Source organism: Dermacentor variabilis, chromosome 3, assembly GCF_050947875.1.
Source record: "Dermacentor variabilis isolate Ectoservices chromosome 3, ASM5094787v1, whole genome shotgun sequence".
Classification (NCBI taxonomy): Eukaryota; Metazoa; Arthropoda; class Arachnida; order Ixodida; family Ixodidae; genus Dermacentor; species Dermacentor variabilis.
The window spans coordinates 59,890,566-59,915,354 of NC_134570.1; the positions used below are offsets into that span (position 1 = coordinate 59,890,566).

Genomic DNA, 24,789 nt, shown 5'->3' on the forward strand with positions numbered 1-24,789 from the left:
GACGGCTCGTTATTGATACAGTGGGACCTCTGCCGGTAACAGCCACGGGGTACAGACACATTTTGACTGTGATCTGCCCAGCGACAAAGTTCCCTGAAGCAGTGCCGCTTAAAGAACTCAGCTCAGTTGAGATAGTTAATGCACTACTGTCCATATTTGCGCGAGTTGGTTTTCCTGCAGAAATTCAATCAGATCAGGGCACAGTGTTTACTAACGCTTGCCGGGAACGAGAACAAAAATGTGAACTCTCCCGAAGTCACTTTGCAGTGTCCCGTGCGAACCTGAACGAGAGAACGAGGCCTTCTCTGTGCGCTGCGCTCAAGAAACGTCAAGGGACGCCCGACTTCGGTTATGAGCATCATCGAGCGACATCCCTCCGGACAGCGGATGCAGTCCCCTGTCCATCGGGATCTCCTTCCCCCGGCGGGGCGGTCTGTTACGATTCGCCTGCGACACGTGGTTTTGCCGGCGCCAACTGCGGCGGGGCGGCAGACATTTTGGCCCGATCGTCGTCGCCGCAACACTCATCGCCAGGTGTTTCCAGGCGCGTCTGCGGCGATGCGACCGCCTAGGGATCCCCCTCGCATTCCAGTCATTGTGCCCGAAACAGGCGATGCCAAAGCAGGGATCTCATTCCAGTTATTGGGCCCGAAACAGGCGATGCCAAAGCAGGGATCTCGTTCCAGTCATTGTGCCCGAAACAGGCGAAGCCAAAGCAGGGACCATCTTCTCGTTACAGTCATTGTGTCCGACCGGCAGCGCCACGACCAGTTGCTACGAGATCTTGCGCAGCGCCACGACCAGTTGCTACGAGATCTTGCGCAGCGCCACGACATGGTGCTACGGCATCGCTACGACAGTGTGCGTCACCATTAGCCCATTGTACATTCACGTGCTCGTCTTTTGAGGGGTTCCTTCTTGCCCTCAACTGCGAGAGTATAAAAACAGCTGCCCCCGGACGCCAGAAGAGGGCTCCGATTTCTTCTGCTGAGTGAAGTGCTCTCCCGTCTCTCTACTTCGGTCAAACCTGACCGCCAACTCTTTGCGATGTTAAAATAAACAAGTTGTTTCGTTGTTACCTGTCGACTCATGCTTTGCCGGGACCTTCGGATGCTTGCAGTTGTACCCCAGGCCGCCAGGCCAACGCTACCCTTGGGGCTTGCGACCCAGGTACAACCACGGGCGTCAGCGCCGAGTTCCCATCGGATCGCGCCAGCGTCGCGATCCAAACACCGCTTTGGCAGAATCATGCTACCGTGCCATCGCAGGCCGAAACCGATGCGTTTCAGAATCTGTATATAATGAACGCCTTGCAGGTCAGTGATTCCTGCTTTTGACAGTTGTTGTTGATAAGTTGTTCAATTTATATTGATGTTCAGCACTTTGCACATTGAGATTCCCATGACAGGAATGTGAGCTATGCCCATATTGCTGGCTTTTGAAACATCTACTTGAGTTCAGAATGAATAGCCTGACTAGACAGCTGAGGAAAGCTAAGCTGACTCTTTCATGCAAATACATTCGGTTAAGGTGAGTACTAGATCGTTGTGTTTATCTCCATTGCTTGCCTTTTTTATTATGCACCCAACCGCAGCGACCACTTGGTCAAGCAGTGCATTTAGAATGACCGTCTTTCTCATTTAATAAATCTTTTTTAAGTGGGTTATAGAAAACGAAAACAGTGTGACTGTCATACTAAGAGTGCATGTGCCATTATCCGTCATTTCTTCCCTTTCAAATAATTGAAACTAAGTCATTGTTTCTTCTATAGTATGTGGGGGGAAGAAACGACACTGAAAGGTTTAAGGATGCATAAAAATTAAAGGGCCTTCAATCCATGAGAACAATGTTTTATTATGAAGCATTTTTCAAGGTTCTCAAAGGTCTGCACGGATCTTTACGAGCAAAAAAATTCATACCAGTGAATTTACTATAATTGAAACCAGTTGAGTCTTAGTAGGAATAAAAAAAGCACATAATTGCATAATTTCAATTCCTCAGAAAAGGTTGTTTTAACTGCATTACATAGCAATAGTAAATAACCACTGAAATTCTCTTTAAGTGTTCAGCACAATAAATGCAATGAACTGAAACATTACATGCTATTAATGTAAGTATTGAAATATCAATAATTAACAAAACCCAATGCCAAACTTTAGTGTGCTGAAACAAACGCCCACAACTGATTTAGTAAAGAGCAGTTAAACACTTCAATGCTGAAAGAAGTGCTTGTCTGCAACAAATAACTTAAACGTCATAATAATGAAAAGTGAAGACTTAGAATGTTTAATACTAGTATAGAACTACAGGCGTACACATACACTCAGCTTCGATGAAAAAACCAAGGAAAACATGAAAAGCAAGAAGGAACAATGAGGAGTGCACACAACTCAGCACTGCTGCACTGCACGTGTCAGGTGCGCTTGTGTTGGCAAGGTGCCTATTGAGGTGGCTTTTATGCCCGAAGGTTTGACGGTAGAAGTGGCACTGAAACACCCTCTCGCTTATGTGGGTTGTGCATGTGTCAGTTCAGTGTGAACTTCTGCAAGTAACTCTGAGGACATGAAGAGCCCTGACATGGCGTCTCCCTGAGTGGATACACAGGTGATCCTTCACTACGAATTTTGTGTGCATGAGCGTGTGTTGGTTCAGTGCAGATTTCCACGAAAAGTTCTCAGGACATGAAAGACCCTGAAACAGCCTCTCACATTAGTGGAAGTGAAGTTCAGTGCGAACTTCCATGAGTACATCCGAGTACATGAAGAGCACTGACATGGCCTCTCGCTGAGTGGATGAACATGTGGTCCTTCAGTAAGAACTTTTGAGGATTGCTGAGGACATACAGGGAACTGAAATGGCCACCTGCATGTGTGGATGCGTGGCTGTTGGTTTAATGCAGATTTCCACATGAAGTTCTCAGGACATGAATGGCTCTGAAAGAGCCTCCTACATTAGTGGAAGTGCAGGTGAACGTTCTATGTCGACTTCTGTGAGAAGCTTTGAGGGCACAAAGGACACTGAAAGGGCTTCTCTCTTGTGTGGGTTCGCAAGTGTTGGTTCAGAGCACTCTTCTGGGAGAAGCTCCGACGGCACGAAGGGCATTGAAAGGCTTCTCGCCTGTGTGGGTTCGCAGGTGCTGGTTCAGATGACTCTTTTGTGAGAAGCTCTGAGGGCACGAAGGGCATTGAAATGGCTTCTCGCCTGTGTGGGTGCGCAGGTGCTGGTTCAGATGACTCTTTTGTGAGAAGCTCTGAGGGCACGAAGGGCATTGAAATGGCTTCTCGCCTGTGTGGGTGCGCAGGTGCTGGTTCAGATAACTCTTTTGTGAGAACCTATGAGGGCACGAAGGGCATTGAAATGGCTTTTCGCCTGTGTGGGTGCGCAGGTGCCGGTTCAGATGGCTCTTTCGTGAGAAGCTTTGAGGGCAGGCAGGGCACTGAAATGGCCTCTCGCCGGTGTGGGTGCACAGGTGCTTGTTCAGAGTACTCTTTACTGAGAAGCTTTGAGGGCACGCAGGGCATTGAAATGGCCTCTCTCCTGTGTGTGTGCACATGTGCTGGTTCAGGTGACTCTTTTGTGAGAAGCTCTGAGGGCACGAAAGGCATTGAAATGGCTTTTTGCCTGTGTGGGTGTGCAGGTGCTGGTTCAGATGACTTTTTTGTGAGAAGCTCTGAGGGCACAAAGGGCATTGAAATGGCTTCTCGCCTGTGTGGGTGCGCAGGTGTTGGTTCAGAGTACTCTTTCGTGAGGAGCTCTGAGGGCACAAAGGGCATTGAAATGGCTTCTCGCCTGTGTGGGTGCGCAGGTGTTGGTTCAGAGTACTCTTTCGTGAGAAGCTCTGAGGGCATGAAGGGCATTGAAATGGCTTCTCTCCTGTGTGGGCGCGCAGGTGTCGGTTCAGATGACTCTTTTGTGAGAAGCTCTGAGGGCACGAAGCACATTGAAATGGCTTTTCGCCTGTGTGGGTGTGCAGGTGTTGGTCCAGAGTACTCTTTCGTGAGAAGCTCTGAGGGCATGAAGGGCACTTCTCGCCTGTGTGGGCACACAGGTGTTCCTTCAATGTAGACTTCCCTGTGAAGCTCCTAGCGCATAAATGGCAATGAAATGACATGTCACTTCTGTGGATGCACAGGTCTTGCTTTAGAATAACTTTTTGTGGGAAGCTCTGAGATCATGAAGGGCACTGAAATCGCCTTTTGGCTGTGTTAATATGCAGGTGTTGCTTCAGCTTGAACGTTTGCGAGAAGCTCCGAGGGCACAAACGGAATTCAAACACACGCTGGCTTGCATGGATCCTGGTGAGCACTTCAGATCACAGTTTATCCACCTCATAGACACAGGGGTTACAGCAGTGGCAGTATCCTTCATGTAACTGCACCATCTGCATTTGCTGGACAGCTGGAATGCTTCAATGCTGCATCAAGAAAACAAGACAGGTTATCCGAGTAATATTTTTCACTTAAATACAAAAATGTAATTATAAAATGCCAAAGAAATAAAATTACATAGATAGTAGTGGTAAAGATCAGCCTTTTCTTCATTCAATGTCTCGGTAGTGATTTCAGATCAAATCAGAGCACAGCAGGTCAACCATTTTGATTTGGAAAATATAAATGTATATATATGATTGCTCAATGGCCAAGTTTATGAATTTGCACAAATTTTTGCTTACATCATCTTAACTGTAAGTATAGTGAGAAGACTAGGAGCATGGTATTAGTGCAAGCTGCCATTTCAGTCAAATACGAAAGCCCAAACATTCAGTAATACCGTCATGGGCCTGATGACCAAATTAAGAACAGCAGCACTTCATCTCGAACTAGGTTTCGCGGTATTGTCTGTTGTGGTAAATAGTTACATTTCTGAAATTTATTTATAAATGCTGCCGACTCACTTGAGTCCAAGGAGGAATGAATGTACAAAAAATGCAATTAAGGGACAAAAACACAAACATTGGAAAACAATATTATAGCCAAACAATACAAATCAGAAATATGACAACATATCTACTTTCAACAACTATCTTAGGCTATTCATTTCATTCTTTGTTTTAGAAAAAAGTTATTATCTATAAGCATTATTCACAGCACATAGCTCCTGTACCATTCTGCTGTGGTACTGACGAATGCTGGCACAAGAAGCAGGACACAAGTAAAATTATTCCATAATGCTGGGCTCTGTTGTACACTAAATGCAAGAGTTGTAGCCTGTCTAGCGTGTCTTCCGTGTAGCTATTCAAGATGGAGAGTACTCAGCATCTGTGATACACTATCAGTTTTTCTGCAGAAATTGCAGATGAACCTGACTGCTATTTGCTGTAATAATTCTAATTTAACAATATTTTATTGGCATATGGATCCTGCAATGCTTATGCATATTCATAGCTAGGTCTGACAGCATAGCGAACACCCCTATACATTTACCTGTATAGGGGCTCCTTTGAAATTGTGACAAATTGTGTGGAAATTGTGTCCACAAACTGCTGAGAGCGCTCATGCAAATGTTTTCGATATGCTCGTCCCACCTCATGTGTTCTGTTAGAATTACCTCGAGGTACTAATAGGTAGAAACATTGTCAGGTGTTGTTGCCAATAAAATACGGAAAGGGTAAAGGTGTCTCCTTGCTGCTTATTTTCATAACACAGCACTAATTAATGTTCAAGCTCATTTCCTACCCTTCACACCAGTGGCAAATCTTATCAAGGTTATTTCTGAGCTGTTTCGTCAGCTTGTGATTTAACTACTGTGTACAATACATCCACCCATATTAGCTATGTCATTGACTACTAGGAACATAAAAGGTCCCAAGAATGACTCCTATTCTATACTACACCTGACGTGAAAGGAAATACCTCAAGTACGATTGCCGACTTTGACGTACTGAACACGGTTTTCAATATAGGCTCTGATAAAATGGACAGATTTGGTGTCCATTCGACTGTGTAAAGCTTACATGGAGCTTTATGTTCAGGCACTTATTCAAAGGCATTTGCAAAATCTAGAAAATCCTGCCTATATTTGTTCCCTAGTATTAAGTGCTAAGTCGTTATATGAGGCAATAAGCTGTGACAGTAAAAGCCTTCCATAAAACAATGCTGGACTCCAAACAGCATGTTGTCTTCATCTAGGTATTGTTTAGGGTGCCAACACATCACATGCTCTAACCTATTGCTGCAAAGTTGGGTCAGTGAGAAAGGACGATGACTTTGCACGTTTAGGGGATGCACCAGCAGTGTATTTGGTAATGAATGGGTGGACACGCAATATGCTGTATGGCCAACAATAGTATATACTTTTCGAATACTTGACCGGCAGTTTCGCGGAGGATATGTTCTTGTTCAAGATCAAGAGCCAAGCCAATAAATGTTCCACAGTGGCCTACAGCAGCATTCATTCGATAATACGGCACAAATCTCTCCCAATGGCACCGACTGTTCTGACGATGAGTCACTTATTGCTTGCGAAACCCATCCGTTCACTACAACTTTGAATTGAAACCATGAAGCAGTCCTTTAGGGCACCAGTTGGAGGCTAGAGTACAGTCGAGGCAGTGGAACACAGTTTATGCTGCGTTGACGAGAAAACGTAAAGTACCTTGTGCAGTGATGGAACAGCCATTTGACCTTCTGGCGCAGATCTTAGCATCAGCAAGAAGCTGATTTTGCACAGCAACTAGCACTTCTGGCACAATGTCGAACCTACGTCAATCTTTCTTTTATTTAGATTATCAAGGCAAATTCGGCACAAAACCATATAGTGTAATTTTAACTGAAATAGGCAGTTGATATAGCTGACGCCAGTTTATGCGCATAAATAAGGCATTCGGGATAAAAAGAACCCAACTTTTAAAATAATGGTCAACCCTTTGCATACATCATGGTGTAAGGCTGTTAATTGATGGTATTGATCAGCACTTATTAATAATTAAAAAGTTTCGTCGTCAGCAGGTACTGACAATATTAACTCTAAATTACTAAAGAACGCTGTCTCTGAGCAGGTTTTTATTCCATATTTTTCATGAATCTTTAATGACTGGTCAGATTCCACAAGATTGGAAACTGCCAGTCATACCAATTTTCAAAGACGTCAACAAAAACATGGCAGAAAACTACCAACTGATATTGTTGACATATATATGCTGTAAAATGATGGAACATTATGCCACGGTGCCAGGGGAGGGACAAAGACGACGATCGACAGACGACGACGAGACACGACGTAAGATACGACGTAGTGGGGCTAACCTAACGTTCGGCCATACTGGTTTTACCGGTCATATCTTCTGCAGAGTAATCACGGTCCCATTTAACCTTATATCTCTGCCCGTTTCATTTTTGGTGGAGGTGCTGGGTATTGCAAAAGACGGAACTCCGCAGCGGGCATGTCTTCGGCCGTCCTGCCATGCTGACCGATGGACAGGCCTTGCGAGCATCACTGTCGGGTCCCATCGGTTGTGTGCAGTGACGCGTTCGTATATGCCAAGTCATTCTTCGATGTTGACTTTGTCGGTGCCGTTACTAGAGAAGGTGCCAAGATGAAGATGACTGAAAGAAGTCAAGATGACTGACGGTTGCGGTGTCGCGGATGCTGATGGCCCGGGTGCGCCAGGTGCTGACGCCATGCACGGCAAAAGTTCTGGGAATTTGAGAGCATGGGAATTTTTACAGACGAGGACAGTTTAGAAAAACTCAATGCTTTCATCAGTCCTTGTACTGTTTCAAAGCAAAGTTGGATTTGACGGCGGTCGCTATGAGGTAGCCTTCTCGTGGAAAGATTGTGAGCAGCTAGATAGCAATCAAAGAGAAGCTTTAAAGCGAGTTTAATAGGGATTTCGCTGCGGAACATGGATGAACCATTAACATTTATATGAGGACATGCCTTGCTGAATGTAGACCAGAAAGAAGTGGTTCACCATGTCTTGTATTCATTACATTCCACATCATGCTGTCGTACATAGCGAGTCAACCACTACAAGAGTATGGATGATCTTCGAAGAGTCAGCATATAGACCTCACTTGCATCATTGAACAAATGCTTAGAAAAAGGACCTAATCTTCTGACTCACTTTGTTGCTCCTCTCACACGTTTTTGGACAAATAATTAAAAGCCTTGCTACAGATGAATATCAAGAAAGAAGAGATACTGTGCAATGAGTTGAGAATAATCAGACATCTCTTTAGGACCGCAAAAAGCCTATTCATGCTAAATGTTATTCTGCGGCAACACATCATATCTGTGTAAGGCCTACTATAAGTGACAGCCAGGCTACTAGCTCAATCTTTCCATGTACTTGGCCTCCGCATTAGACGTGCAACAGAGGAAGAAGCACGACAACTGTAGAGAAGTTAACGCCCCGATTGAGTCGATGGGTATGCGGCTGAGGAAATGGCCATCGCAGTCTCACCATGAGCCAATTGTTGCAGCCAATAAAACTGCCATTCCTGCTCAAAATATTATGGGACCCTGGACACAAGTTTTGACAGTTGCCTCAAGATCTGCACTTGGGTTTCTCCAGACAGAACGCAAACCATGCAAGAGGTCTGTTCTGTAGACAGTATCAAGAATATTTGACCCCCTTGGAATGACTGCCAATTTCAGTATTTAAGCGAAGCTACTGTTTTAAGAGCTGCGACAATGAAAAATTGGTTGAGACAGCGAGCCGCGAGAACTCCAGAAAGTGGGGGAACTAGTGCTCAGAGCCGCAACGTATTCGTGCCCAGGCTGTCCCTTGTTGGGTGAATGCTGAGCCAGGAAATCAAACCGTTCAAGTGCACATGTTTTGTAGTACCAACTAGAAAGCTTATGGAGCCTACACATTGTTTCAGGTATTTTGAACATGAGTGCATGTCCGCTGTGCTTGTGTAATGGCCAAATCAAGAGTACCAAATATACAGAAGATCCTGCCACCGAGACTGCAACTTTCTTGGTACATTGCTAGAAGCCAAGTTGGTGGAGTTCATGATTAGCTCCCTCAAGGCACAAAATATGTCTAACCTTTTTGAACCAATTCTACAGTCACGCTGCATTGCATCAGAGGATCACCATTCCAATGGCAGCATTTCGTTGGTCAGCAGAGTGTCTGAAATTCAGTGCAACTCTCGCAAAACAAGTGCATTGTTCAACAGTACTGCTCTCAAAGGAGGTTTGAGTGGAAGCTTATTACAGAAAAGGCAGCACGGTAGGGAGGCTTTTGGGAGAGGATGTTAAGAACTGCAGTTCCAGCCTCCAGAAGGTTCTCAGCAAGGTGAAGCTGATGCCTCAAGAATTTGGGATAGTGTTGTATCAGGTAAATGTAGTAATGAAACGCAGGCCCCTCACTTAAACGTCCTTGTCACCAGAGAAAATGAAAGTGGTTACACCAGCCCATTTCTCTAATGGTAAGCGACTCAAAAGGCTTTCTCTATCACAAAGAGACAGACATTTCAGTTCCAAAATCCACAGTGACGAGAAGATGCTGTCATGGCACAGTTCGTTGAGCAATTTTGGAAAACATGGCAGAGAGAGCATCTACTGAGCCGCCTTTCTGCACACCATGCAAGTGTTCAAGCTCAAGCTTCGAACAATCTAAATTATGGAGCTTGTGCTTGTTCATCAAGATTAATCATCATGACTGCTATGGAAGACTGGGCAGACCACAGAGGTACATCAGAACATAAATATCTGTTGAATTAAGCTTTCAAACAACTCAGTAACACACTGACCTGTCTAGCATTTTCTTTAATTGAGCTTTTGTCGACTCAGCAGACTCAAATTACACGCTTTTCAGGGGCAGAGGATAGTGAAGAGTTTTGCTGCTTCTTGCGCAAGCGTAACCATCAACTCTAAGAAAACTAAGAACAGGGACAGCACCCGCCATGAACTCTCTCACTGTGCTATGGTTGATTTATTTAAAAATTTGTTCTCGCAATGGCCATGATCATATATTGTACCCTCTCCCCTTCAAGAATGACAGAATATCTGACTGAATTAAAGAATTACCATACTTAAGAACAGCAAGTCTGCAGAACTAATTGCACAAAAGGTGTCATGGATGCTACTCAAGCTACAAAAAGCCTGTCTAAAAGTGTACCTGAAATAAGTGTAGAGAACGTGCAGATGGAATGAGCCACTGCTTTTTTACTAAAACAAGACTTTAGCTTCTTCGTCCAGCTTTTCTAAAACTTACATTTTGGCTGCCCCATTATAGGCCTTACGCTAACATTGAATTAAAAGGATATCAGCACCATACAGTCAAAATGAGGACAAGCAGTGAAGCAGTGGCACTGTACTTGCAGTGAAGAGTTTTGCTGCTTCTTGCGCAAGCATAACCATCAGCTCTAAGAAAACTAAGAACAGGGACAGCATCCGCCATGAACTCTCTCACTGTACTATGGTTGATTTATTTAAAAATTTGTTTTCGCAATGGCCATGATCATATATTGTACCCTCTCCCCTTCAAGAATGACAGAATATCTGACTTTACCATACTTAAGAACAGCAAGTCTGCAGAACTAATTGCACAAAAGGTGTCATGGATGCTACTCAAGCTACAAAAAGCCTGTCTAAAAGTGTACCTGAAATAAGTGCAGAGAACGTGCAGATGGAATGAGCCACTGCTTTTTTACTAAAACAAGACTTTAGCTTCTTCGTCCAGCTTTTCTAAAACTTACATTTTGGCTGCCCCATTATAGGCCTTACGCTAACATTTAATTAAAAGGATATCAGCACCATACAGTCAAAATGAGGACAAGCAGTGCTCTACAATCATTGTCATTATGTGTAAATGAAAAGAACTTCATTTAGGACCACTTCCACAACTGGGAAAGCTACATGCTTGACTATGAAGGTACAGACGCCAGCTCTATGCAATACACATATGTTGAGCGGGCGTTGAAAAGTCATGGCAGCTGCTGGCACCATCCTGCTCTCTAAGATAATTATTCTCCCCTGATGTATGAGCAGAGTGGCTGAGAAGCATAATCCTGGACTGCCAATCTGTTGACTGTGAGCTAATGTCCTTCCAGAAGAAGGAGAACATTTCGTTCTTTGCAGTTTCCTTGCAAAAGATTTTGGGATAATAGTGATGGGCAGGCGGAGACACCACTAAAGATCAAAACAAGCAGGGGAGTTCTATATCTCCTTGCATGTTAACATTTTGTACAGGGCAGCCTGCTTAAGATGAATTTTCACACACGTCACCTGAGAAATAAACTCCACTGCAAGCTGCAGAACTGCTGGCACTGTAGTTCCAGCAATGAAGGCACGGAATCATAAAATATTTTTAGCACTTCCTTCAAAACTTAAATAGCTGATGAAAAAGTGTCGCAACAGGCGCCATTGAATGACAATACAGTTAAACCTCGATAAAGCGAGCTCGGTAAGATCGGCACTTCGTTAGATCAAAATTTAGCTAAATTGAAATTCAACCTTTTCGCTAAGTAATGTTGCCAACCGATTATTTTTCACTCGGAAGGGGCGTAACGATTGAACTTGATTCGTTCCCATTCACCCTTTTCCCTAACATACACCAGCGTGCCATCAACTTGCCTAATAAAGTTTTTTTTTCATTACATTATATTAGCAGTAAAATCGTCTGATAGGTTTCACGTTATTTCCAAGGTCGATTCAAATAGGTCGCGAAGCTTCGGGCGAAAAGCGGTTCAGTACAGATTGTCACCGACATCAGCATGGGGGGTTATGGGAGAAGCGATTGAAGCGCGACTATGTTTGGAGGGAACAAACATTGGGAAAGAAAAACGCGTTTGTTAATTCAAACGAGACACAGTTAGATTCATTCAATGAAAATAAAATTCCTAGTCAATTTTATATATTCGTGAGGAGTTAAGAAAATACAAGTTTCATTTTATTATTATTAATAAATGCATTTCTTTTCAGCGTCTATCGCTACAGGGGGCGTTGACGCCACTATCACTCGCAATGCAATGCACGTCTTGAAATGGGCAGAAGGGCGCACTCGTAAAGGTCACCTGTTGAAATACGCCCCCCTCACAGTTTGTACTTTCTTGCTTGTCGAAGTTTGTCTGAATTTGGTGGCGCGGGTAGCTTCATCGCTTCATAATCTGTTCAGTCAAAAGTAGTGAGTTACGACCGCCAGATAATTGTGTAGTTGTTTTCGTGCGACTACGCTGGCCGACGGGCTTGGCATCCAACAATAGGATCAGCGCTCTACACCTAAAGCTTTCGTCAGCCTCCAAAGAAAGTATGTTCTGTGCAGGGATGCGATTTCGACAACCGTTTGGCTGGCCTTTTCCTGCATCGCTTTCCACGCTGAAAGCTCGGAACGCCCATCAAGTCGAATGGCGGGGCATTTGAATATATAGCTCCAAAGGAAGGACAACAAAACAAATTTCGCGCCTTCGAAAGCAAAATGACGTCACTTCTGCTTTTAACGGACATGGCGTCACATTATTTTTTTTCCGCCGGAAGTGTCCCCACCACATACAGATGGCGCTAAGCCCCATGAACCGCAGATGGACCGCCATGTTTTGAACGCATGGGCTTCTATGGAAGCTTCGCTACCAGGTATATTTACCTTGTTATTTCTCTGGGAATTTGTCGTTTTTTTTTCAGTGTGTCGAGGGCAGCTTCTCTGAACTTCAGTCACGGAGAGCGACCTCTGTGTGGTATCCCGAAACGAGTGGCGAAGGGTAACACTGAGCTTAGCATCACCTATTACTACAGTGCACTAGAATAAGGGCAGTGTGTTTAGGAAGGGCTCGCCGCTGATGCGCTTCATGTAGATAGCACAAGATGGCGCTATAGGAATATGGGCTGTACGGAACCGATGGCGCAGCGCTTGCAATGCGCGTTAATATTATTGTAATCATTTTCTGCCGCAGTCGAATAGAGGTGCAAATGCTCGGCGTATGTTAAGATGCATGCCTGAAACTCACTTGATATAAGAGATGAATTATATGTGCACTCCTAGGGCATCTCAATGCCCATTAGACGGATTTATTAACCTGACAGCAAAGATATTGCAGAGACCGATCGTAGTGGCGTAAAGCCATTAAATCTGTTTTGAGCCACGCTACCACGTAACCAGATATTATTTGGATGGAAAAAGAAAACCGATTTATTAATGGGTTTAATATCCGCAAGCAACACTCGAGCTGGAAGCAGCACCGTAGTAAAGCGCTTCGAATTGATTTGATGCAATTCGGATTCCAGACGCACGCATTTTTTTTTTTTTGCGGTTCTCATTCATAAAAAAGTGACCGCGACATCTGCGACCCAACATCAAGCGCTTAGTTCCTCAGCCGCTGTTGCAGAAGAGAAGGCAAAACAATATGTATATACATAGCGTACGTAGCCCAAAGCCATTTAGACCTTCCCTGCTTGGCATTTAGCCTCTTTCGCGGTAAACATTTGTCCCTCGTTCTTTCATTCTGCTTCGCGAAATCCCGCAACAACTACATTTGCCAAGCAGTTTATTCGTGCATGTTTTTTTCTTTATTTACGTCACGAAGTGCTCCCGAACGTCAGGTTCATGTGCAAGTATGAGACACACCGACATCCTATATTTCTATGAAAGGAATCAAACAGGTAGGAAAGACGCCAAGTAAAAGGGATCCCTGAAAAACTAGACACAGTATGCGAAAACACAGAAAAACAATGCGAGTACCCGAACAATGGAGACATACAGCGGAATTAATATGGCTAACTGAATTCCTTAATTCATTTCTTAATAGTATTAACAAAATTAGCTTCTGGAATGCACCAGAAAAAGTTGTGCAGTTATATAAAAAAAACACGAAGTGTCAGCATGCATGTTGCACCAGCCTGCTAAGAACAGTGGCAAACTTAGCTTTCACTATAATCATGACATCGATTATGCCGCCGCTGCAAAGCTCCTTTTGGCTGAAGGTTGTAAATATTCCCTCAAGTTTCTTTACTGCTTCAAAAAGCAACTTGGAGGAATACAGCAAGCCTCCCCTGTCACAAATTTCGTGAATTTTGAGACTATGCTACTGACACTAAAGTTCTGCAAAAGAAGAGAGCGGCAGTCCTCACATTTGTAGCGAGTAAAAAAATTTCTACGCGATATGGGCGTCTTGCGCTGGAGTTTGAGGTATAGTAGCGGCACCTGGTGGCGGCGCGGGAAACGACATCTGGGTCGTACCAGCTTGGGTCGTATTAAAGGGAAGCTGAAACGGTTTTAATTTCCATGAATTGCTGGGATTGGGAAGAACAGACCTAATAATTTACGGTTCCGAATTTTTTTCTTAGTTTTGGTAATATAAGGGGCGGAAATCGCTTTCTAAATCACCCCCGCGGACACGCCCCCATCGCTTCCCGGAGCGCCGGGTGAGGTGGTTGCCAGAGGAGAGAACCGGCGAGAGTGACGTCATTCGCGGCGACCGAGCTGCCGGACCGGCGTGCTGTCATGCGTCTTTCCGTCCTGCGCTTTACTGAACGATGCTACGAGATATCTGCCGCCGCCGCCCCTCACGTTTCTTTTCTTTTGCGATTTTCGTGAAATGTTCTTTCGTGAAGCTGCCCGTCGCGGCAGGTTCACGTGCATGCTCGCGCGAGCAAACGCCGCTGGCACGCTGCGAAGCATAGACGGAAAAGCGCGCAGTAATAAATTTTGGTGACCGGACTTCGTACGTAGCTTCCACAGCGTTGCACCTGAGGTATGAAATGGAGTATAGGCTTGCCTAGTTACATTCGACGTAGTACGGTTGCAGTTATCGTGTTTACCACACCGCGGTGCTAAAACTGCCGAATATATGTCAACACTAGCATGGAGCACGCATACCGATTCTTGATCGAGCCACAATCGCAAAGTCGTCGAACCATAGTATGAATATTGCACATATAATACCTCTGGCCATCTCTGGATGTGTATGATAAGCAACTTCCGTGACTGTACCTCGCAGCACTGCATGAGCGCGGTTTGAAACGCGGCACTTATGTTCGCGATCGTGTATCAACACTCAAAAAACCACGGGACTTTAGACAAGCAGCGGCAGGGTGCTTGACATCGCGGAATTGCACCCGTGTTTACAATCTAATGAGAAGTTAGTGCTTCGGCATTCTTCCAGCAGCAAGTTCCCAGTGACACTTTAGCGCATTTTTTCTCCCGTCATTGGAACGTGCAGCTACATGGAAAAAAAAACATACGTACCAGCTAAGATTTCCAACGCACGAGAAGGTGCACAAATAGCTCTCGCTGTTGGCACACTCAACATCGTCGTTGCCGCCGTTACCGCCATCGTTTTCCTTATCGTCTGTCGGTTCGAACATGTACGGCGAAAATACAAGCTGTCCGAGACAGCGAGAACATTCCATAATGCTTACAACTCAGCTATGAAGCCAGAACAGAAGAGCGTGCTACGCTCTGAAACGGCGGCATGCGGCGGCACCGACCGGCGACTGCCGCGATTGACGTCACAGCGGCCCCGACCAATCACGGGCAGCAGCGGTGTTCGCGCGATGCCCTGAGGCGCTGGTGCGCGTTTTCTTGAAAAAACAGCCGCTTGCGTTTGTTTCCGCCCTTTTTGAACCAGATATTCGTGTTCAGGGGACTCAAAACTGTAGAATGCCGCAGAGAACTCATTTTTTTCGAAAAGTGTTTCAGCTTCCCTTTACCCTGGCTGTGGCGAAGCACGTTTCTAGGCCGAGTTTTGCTTCGATTCGCACTTTTTTCTGCCCTGTTGCGAGTGCGAAAAGACTCGTCACTTCTCACAGACCATGCCGACGACGCTGCGAGCTCGCCGCAGGCTATACTTTAACGAAAACGGACTCTCCGTGTGCCGTGGGACGTAATGCTGGGAGCAGAAGGAATCGGTGACGCCGATCCCGAGATACCTAACCCAGCCTCGAAAAGGCGTCACCGTCATTACTTCTGCGTCGTGGGCTGCCATGAACAAGAAGGCCTGAATCCCAACATCAGATTCTACCGTTTTCCTTCAAGGCCTCACGAAGTGGAGCGACGGGCGCGCTGCATAGCTGCAGTTCGTCGCGCTGAGTAAGCGAAACTTCGCGCCATGCTGACTGCTTCGCCTATCTTGAAGCTTGCTTGATTATCCGCGTTCTAAATTTCGGTCTTTTGCACCTACAGTCCCGACAGCAGACCGACATGGCAGCAGGCATGGCTGGTAATTCACGATTCGCGACCCGGCCACAGCGATTAATTAACAATTCGACCAATGCGAAGTGGTGAAGTGACCAGGTGTGTGCAAATGACCACAAATGGCCGGGCTGATTCGATGACAATTCACTACCCCACTACGAGCAGCACAGGTTAGAGATAGAGAGTTGAATGTGCTCATACTTGACCTCGAGCCAGCATGTTGATCGAGGCAGCGCAGCAAGGTAATATTGATTACAGCAGATCGATGTTCGAGCGCTGTCATTAAAAGCCACATCAAGCGAGCAGCGCGATTCGCACGTACGTGCGAGCTCATATGCATTGCATCAGTTATTACCATTTACTAAAAGGGACAGATGGCCGCTATTAAACGCAGGCATAACTACTTGTTTAGCGGCATGCAGTCAACAAAGATTGCAGGAGGCCCGCCGTTTCGCGGCATGTCGGAAGACCGCTGCCGTCGCGGCGCGTACGATCGTGCGCTCGAGCAGTGCGTACATCGCGGCGCGTACCGTCGTGTGCTCGAGCAGTTCCGTACACATGATGTCTGCTTATCGCTGCTGTGGATTCATTTATAGCAAGCATTTCCTCGCGTTTGTGCGCCTGAATCTAGCAGCGTGCAAACCTTACCTGAAGTTTCACTTCGTACGCGACTCGCTTCACTTGCGATTGACACCGCGCTAAAATTTCGCCGCTTAATTCTTGAACGGCGTACACGTATTCGGCACTGCATAATTTCTTGCCTTTACGCAGCGTGCCACCCCTGAAAAAAATCTTCGGCGCCCGATATTCGCTGCAGGCCGTGATACAACACAACCGAAAGTGGCGGGTCCATGTTGTAAACGTGCTTTCCGAAGCAGACGACCGAGCTTGGTACGACCCATTTTAGGACAGAGGGCGCTTTTTATCACCTTTTTCGCAGCGCCCCCTGGGCAATGCAAGAGCCCCATACCTTGCTATATAATGGATGAGGCGGTCATCGCTCCTTTCCTTCACATAAGCCCAGCGCTCTGCCGGAGTACTGTACGTTTAGCCTTTGCTTTACAAGCGTCAGATTTCTAGCTTCAACTAACTCATGAAGTGACGCAACGTCCCCTTCCTTGCCAGGATTATCAGGTAAGTGAAGTAGCGATACCAAGTCTTCACTGGCCTCTGTGTTCCGTTTGCTTTGCCTTCGCCAAGTTATAAAAAGACAGGCTATTCACAATAAAAAATTGAGACGGCGTTGAGTGATCGTTGGATCCGCACGACTACCCCACAATACCAAAGAAGTTCTCCAACTTGGCTTAGTCTAGATGTCAATAGGGTCAACAGATATTTACAACCCTCTCCTTCCAAGTGTTCTAACAGCCAAAGTGCTGCACAATGACACACGGAGCCCATCTACCGTCGACTGGCTCAAGAAGCCGCCAAGTCATTTCGCATGCGACTCCTAGCGAGACAGAAACTCGAGAAACTCGTTCACAGTGCTTCAGAGCAAGCACGCTGCAACCGGCCGCAACACATCGAGAACGCGTCCGTACATGCGACTGCAGCGCCACTGGGGTGGCTAGAATCCACCCTAGCGCCGCTGCATACATCCGGGACCTCTCTACGCTCCCGGCTTCAAAGCAGTGCGTGGCGCGCTCCGCCGTCTGAACACACTGCCCCTATTCTAGTACACTGTACTAAAGTGCCTCTTCTAGTACACTTTAACTAGGGTGGCTAGAATCCTACTTTAACTGTACCCATTACTCTGGCTTCTTTATTGGATTGGCGCGGCTCGCTACATGCTTGCGCGCGCTTTTCCGAGCGCAGATTGGTGATCGCACGTCGCTGCTTTCCTTTCCTCTGGATTGATTCGGCGTGGCTTGGTGCAGGCGCACAGACTTGGTGTGCGCCTGCTGTTTGCACTGGGCTTTTAAAACATCGCTCGCTGCTCGTGCTTACATACACAGACGAAGTGAGCGTCGTTTAGCGCGGAAGTGCTGCGCCGTGGGCGTACCGTGTAAGCGCGCAGCAATGCCGTGAAGCATTGCGCAAACACGTAGCAAGGCGCGCCAATCCAATCCAGAAGCCAATAAAAGGGGGGAGGGGTGTAGTAGGTGACACTAAAGGTTTGTTCGATTCAGCAAAAGGTGCACGGCACCATAAACAAAAAGGTGCAGGGGGTGCCAATTATGGTGTGCCGGGCTGCACCCACTCGCTGCAGGGTTCAAGGGTGCATTGCACCGCGGCGACACCTTGCCTTGCACCTTGCCTTTCATTCGTACACGGGTGTGCAGGGTGCACCCCTGCACCTCAGGGGAATCAAAGGCTTAGGCGCAGCGCACTGTGAACAGGTGCAGAGAAACTTGGCTGAATCGAATAGACCTTAAGCTCAGCGTTACCGCGGAGAAGTCCTTTATATCGCACCGATCGAGATCGCTTGCACGATGCTAACTAGCCTTGCTCACAGGCGAGAGGCTGTTGCATATAGGCAGGGCGTTTAGTACTACTGCCTCTACCGGTACTCACGCTTGTCATTTTGCAGACGAGGTAGGGAGCATTGGTCTTCGAAACAGCAGAAACAACCCAGCCGCACACACGAAATCCGGTATCGAAACACGCGCGCATTCGGCGGCGTGCGTCTATTTGTCGTACAAAAATCCCTCACGTGACCTGATCCTAGGTGCCTAGGGACAGCATCGTTTAGGGATTTTTGAGAAGCGCGATGCTGGCGCCGAGCGACGCCGTGGCGTGTTCGTCCTCGGCGTGATCGTTCTCTGGACCCCGCGTTGTTCAACATTGCTCATGTCATTGTATGTGCGTTGCTTGTGTGTTGGTTGTAGGTTCTGCGTTACTTGGCGGAAAGCCGCGAGTAGTGGTGGTGCGGCAGTGCGGCTTTCGCCTCGGTGAGCTCTGGCAGTAGAGAATCTGCGTTGTGTGACCCGTGCTTGCTTGACAATTGAAATGTCGAAGTGGCCTAGCGCATCGGCAGCGAAGTTCTGCGAACCGCGATGTGGCGTCGCCGTGTCCGACTTTGCTTAACGGACATCGAGGGATGTGCTGCTCGCTACAAGTCATGTAAATGCGACTGCGTCGACCGCCCACTGTTCAGTGCTGAATGTGTGTTAGGTGTGCTGTGCTTGAAACGAGTGGCTCAGCCGTGCAGCGGGTGGTGGTGGAGGAGCAGAGTGGCTTAGGGTCTCCATTTGCACGTTCACAGATATGTGCTCCCGTTTTGGTCTCATTAGCGGCTGTCGCGGAATTGTGGTGTGCTCCTTGCCTAGTATGAAGTTTACGATGCTAACACACAGCATGTTCACGTTTTTCCGTGCTATATGTCATTTGCATGACGACCGAGTTGAAAACAAGGCATATGTATCTGTTGTTTTCGTTTGTGTGTTGTAAATTACTTCCTGTTGTGGAAGTTCTGGAAGTCTTATTACGCAAGGAGTACGAACGTAAACATATAAACATATTTCTGTGTGTGTGAAATTATGAATTGCCCAGAATAGCCTTTACGACTGATAAGTGGGCTACACAGCCTGTGTGAATCAGCTACCTTTTGTTGCGACGCTCTTCCATGTGGTAGACTGATGCATGGTGCGCGTTTATTTCTGTACTGTTGTAAAAACCATTTGTTTATTCACTCAACACAAATGTACTGCTTCTTCGACGCAGTGCATTTTAGTTACGCGGTAAAGGATACTAAAAGTGGGAGGGGGCCGCTATCACCCAGCATAGTATGTCCACTCAGGCGACCTGAGAGGCGGCGGTTGCGCGAGTGTATAATCATAGGGTATAATTAAAGAACTCTTTTTATGTCCAGTGACAGTGGCCCCTTTCCACTTTTAGTATGCTTCAACGCAGTACATTGCTTAGGCTTCACCGCAGAACATAGATGTATTGCAAAAAAAGGTAATCTTAAAAAGCTCAATTATGCAAAGTTTCTTTCGTAGCTTGCTACACCGCAATACAGAGGTGGAAATAAGCATCGTGCAGTAAAGCATACTAATAGTGGAAAGGGCACATAGGTTTGCTCATTATTTTCAATTGTGATATAATTTGCAAGTGCATCTGTGCTCTTGGTAAGCTTAATTGACAATTCTTTGTACATTACAAATTCATATTGCAGGGAAGCTTACTAAGGCACATTCATCATTTTGTAACGCATTATTCACCTTCAATGCAGGAGCACAATGCGGATTCATACCTATGCTTCTGGCTGGACTGCACATGCTCTTTGAGAATTGATTCGTTTTTCATAAGTGCACTGGTACTTTACTCTAAACTGGAGGGCTGAAGTTTATACGGAAGCACAATTTTTATTAAGGGGACAAGATGTTGCCAAGATGGTTGCAGCACAGCTTTTTTTTCTTCCAGGCACCTTTTCTATTAGAAGCTTCCATTGCAGTGTTTCGAGCATCTTTGAGCCAGCATATAGTGTATATAAAAATCGGACACCGATTGGGAACATCACCTATGCTCTCTGCAGTAAGCTGTGCACAGGATAAGTTCATGCCTATGTATAGAAAGAAATGTAGCATCACCAGACAAAATAAAAGGGGTGGGCTGCAGCAATACTAGGTGTTAAATGGTGCCTTATCCTTTCCCTTCAGTTTTCTGTTTTGTGCTTTTTATTATGGATCCTCCACAGTAACCACACGAGTGCTGAACTTGAGCTTGTTGGTTTCAGATCTGATGGTTGTTACTAACAGAACAGTGTGATACACGAACAAGGGCTTGGAGACATCCGGTCACCTTGCTTGTCTCATGGTGTCGCTTTGTGAGCACCATGAGCCTCCAGACCAACTCGGAAGAAAGGTTTCTTGCAATCGCTTCTGAACTGTATTGCCACCAAACCAACAGTGCTCTCAATGACAACTTTTGGACAGTAGAATGCTTGCACCCAGCAAAGTCTAAGAAGGAAGCATTCAGGATGTGCCAAGTGGGCCTTTTGAAGCTGGCAGCATTGCTGAAGGGGCTTTGCCTATCCGCCCTCTTTATGGACGCACAAGGATGATTTCTTCTTTCAGAAGGATTGTTTCAGAGGTGTCACGTGGCAACAGTGTTGGGTGTTTAGTAGCAGATAAGCTTGCCTTTGGCCACTGTCAATAATTTGTTTCTTCTCCAGTGCCCCTGTGAAGTGCCTACTTTTTGGACACAATGTGCGCTCCATGCATGCATGCATTTTTAGCTTGTAAAGATGTATATTACCCCTTGCCTAAATCCGGTCCTTGCTGATGTCAACCAAGAAGGCAGTGGGGAGTATGGCGATGCATACTTACAAAGCACTGCTGATACCAGTGAAACCAGATTAGTGGAGCTGCCGTTTTTTTTGTCCACTCCATCTTCATCAGTTACAATGAGCAGTTCTTTGTCCAAACAGAAGGCATATGTAGTTGGTCATGCATAGCCTGCGCACTAAGATTTGTTGGCGTGTTACAAGAGACGTGCCTGAGAACCTTAGCAGTGCCTATACGCAAAAACCTTCTGATGTGTTGATGACTTCCTTCTCTTTATCACAGTTTGCCTGATGAAGCCAGCAACTTGGTCAATTAGATGTTCAACAGGGTTCCCACTAGTTTTCCCAGCGTCTCCTTTACCAGTGTGCTGCTCATAGATATCTGTTTTCTTGACCTTGCACTGCACTTCAACCATGGCCACACCTGCTGAACCTATAGTATGCAATCAGAAAAGTGCTGTACATCACGTTGCTCCAAACTCATGACAAGCTAGAAGGCCTTGAGGAACACCTTCATTAATTTCCGTCCTCATCATACTGTAGGAAGCTTCGCATGACAAGTGCAACAATTAACATCTGCTGGTTTTTCAGTGCTATTCCTGTCCAGCTTGCTGAAAGCTATCCTGAGTGTTTCAAAAGCAAAACTGCTGCCAGACAAGAAGTGCATAAAGCAAGAGTAGCTATAACCATATGTCACACAAAATGAAAAAGGCCACCGAGTGTACAGGCGGTTTAATTCATATCCAACAAGCTTGGTTCTCTCTTTGCAAGTGAGTAAACACAACTTGCCCCAAAAACATGGCCTGTGACAAACTATGTGCCAGATGCTGTGTCCCCTGCAAAGCTGAAGATGTGTACAAGATCCTGACACCCGCAGTGGCTTCTACACTGCGCAAACAGTTTACTATAAGAACGACTGCCTCAACTAGTATGCTAATAACATGAAAACGGGCAGAAATTTGGCTATTCATTGGGCCCCAGTGCAGGTGCAAGCCACTCTTCCGCCAGATGCGTGTTGTTCACAGGAACTGGAGCTATACAAATGCAGATAAAAACAATGATGTTTGAAAGTAGTAGAGTTGAACTATATTCTGCACAAACAGTGCTACTTGCAGTGCTGGTAACTTATAGCTACAATTCATGGGTGCCCCACCATGCAAAGGCACTATTCTTGAATTAACTTCTATTTATGGAGGCCATATATTGCAAGTACATATCATCCACATTGTGTGCAATATGATTAAATGATGTCAACTGTGATAGCCATTCCTAATCTGAGATACAACAAAAAAACTAATATAGGCAACAAATTGTAATTCAAAAAGACAACCAGTGCACAGGATAAGTGACAGACTTCCTTTTATTGAACAAAAGTCACGTGTGTCACATGTCAACAGCAGTGGGTAGCAAGCTTGGGTGACAGAGGCAAAACTTAGCGAAATGCTACACTCATACTCAAATGTAAAACGGCCTACGACACAAAAAACGACATTATATTGTACTGAATGAAAGGGCAAGACTCCATCCAAGAACACACTATGGCACCACATAATTGACATGGTGTAAAGGATGTTAACATGCCCTCTCCATAAACAAAAGAAACACTTGAAACATGCCTTAAAAGGCAATGTGCAGAGTCTGAAAGCAAGGAAAAACAACCCAAAAAAGGTTTCGCTAAGTCTTTCAATGATTAAAATTGTCAAACTGTCTTGTCGCTTCTTAATGAATCTACACAGCGGAAAAGGATGAAAAGAAAGCCCAATAGCAGGGCCACAGAAAATGTTACCAAATAAATAAACCTTGCTTACCAAGGATACTGGTTTAGTTGTCCGACTCTGCACAATAATTGTGTATGAGCTTTTCTTGTTTAGAATGGTTTAGCAGATAGCGGAAAAAATGGACATGAGAGCACCAGGTGCATGCATAGTCGATGCACAAAGAGCCACTGTTTTCTTACTTTTTTTTTCTCTACTACTATTCACGAATATGCAAGTGCCTTAATAGCACTGCTAAAATCCTACTGCAAAACACAAGATTGGGCAAGTTGTGGCATAACGAAAATTGGAGTTTCACTCATACTGTGAAAGTGATGCAATAAATGGTGAAATATGCGCAGGAAGCTTGCTTCATTCGGTGTTTGTTGAAGTGAACACTTGCCAGTGCAAGTCGGTAATCTCCTTTAAAGTAAAATAAGTGGGAGTTGTGCCTCCCAGTGTTGAGGTGGAAAGACAAGTTTTGTTCCTCCTCTTTCACATCCAGACTTGGTCTCTGGTCTCCAGAAAAACAACCCTTTAGCTTCTTACTGCTGAATTAATTTGGTTTTCTCAAATCTATATTTGAGCTACCCATTGCTAGGTCTCTCGCTCTGCCCCATCAACCAGCCCCATCCAGTAAATCTGAGAAGCCAAGCACTAGAAGATTAATAAAGCAGATGCACCCAATCACTGTCATTACATGTAAGAAGAAAAATTAACATAGTACTGCCTTCGCAAAGAAAAATTAACATAGTACTGCCTTCACAAGTGGGGAAAGTGATGAGTAAGAATTTGAAGGTGTGGACGTCAGCTCTATATACAGCACGCAGACACTGAACAGGTGTTAACCAATCATGGCACCTGTTGGCTAGATCGCACTCTCCAGGATCGGTATTCACCACGACTGTACCTTCAGCAGAGTGGCTGAAATGTAGAATTGTGGACTGCCAATCTTTTGATCATATGTTTGAATCCACACATCACAATGAGAACTTTATCTGCAATATTCTAGCAATAAATTTGGGAATTAGAGTGACAACACCAGTACACATCAGAACCAGGGGAGTTGGCCCATAGCAGCTATTGGTGTAAAAAAGAAGACTGGCATAAGAAGAATTGAGATGTGCACGCTACATGCCTTTGTTCGGTAGTGTTCCACTGCTTTGTTGCTACAGTTAATGATCTCGAATGAGTTCAAGGAGCAAGAATTTAGTCCAGAAAAAAATATTGCGCACAACAGCTGTACCTAGTTGTATCATTTGCCTATGCCGCTGTATATAACCCTGTCCACACTGCTAGGAAGGGAAGCGTAGCAGAGGGCGGCAGAAAGTTGGGTGGGCGGATGAGGTTAAGAAATTTGCAGGGACAACATGGCCACAATTAGTACATGACCGGGGTAGTTGGAGAAGTATGGGAGAGGCCTTTGTGCTGCAGTGGGTGCAACCAGACTGATGATGATGATGTCCACACTTACCTAAAGCACATGAGTGGCATCCTAAACAAAATTGAGCTTTTGATATTGCTTTGGAGAAAATTAATCTGTTTCAGCCTAACAGTATGTATACATACTGCGCATACCTGCATTCGGTGTGCCTTATCACCAACTGTTAAGTCACCTTCTTACCTCATCAGTGAATCACTCCTGCAACCAAGTGTGCTGGTCCGGGTTTTACCTGCATTTCCACCTGTGCAGTTGGTAAAAGTCTTTGGCTGTTTACTATAACTTCATA

General features: G+C 45.6%; 1 protein-coding gene across 1 annotated transcript; it reads right to left on the reverse strand.

The window, feature by feature from the left end:
* Positions 1-2,146: 2,146 nt before the first annotated feature.
* On the reverse strand, positions 2,147-18,913 carry LOC142575723 (uncharacterized). Its single transcript, XM_075685305.1, has 2 exons — positions 18,593-18,913; positions 2,147-4,414 (listed from the first exon to the last, which is right to left on the reverse strand). The coding sequence occupies exon 2, from the start codon at positions 4,109-4,111 to the stop codon at positions 3,059-3,061; it is 1,053 nt and encodes a 350-aa protein (XP_075541420.1). The 5' UTR covers positions 4,112-4,414; positions 18,593-18,913; the 3' UTR covers positions 2,147-3,058.
* Positions 18,914-24,789: the final 5,876 nt, after the last annotated feature.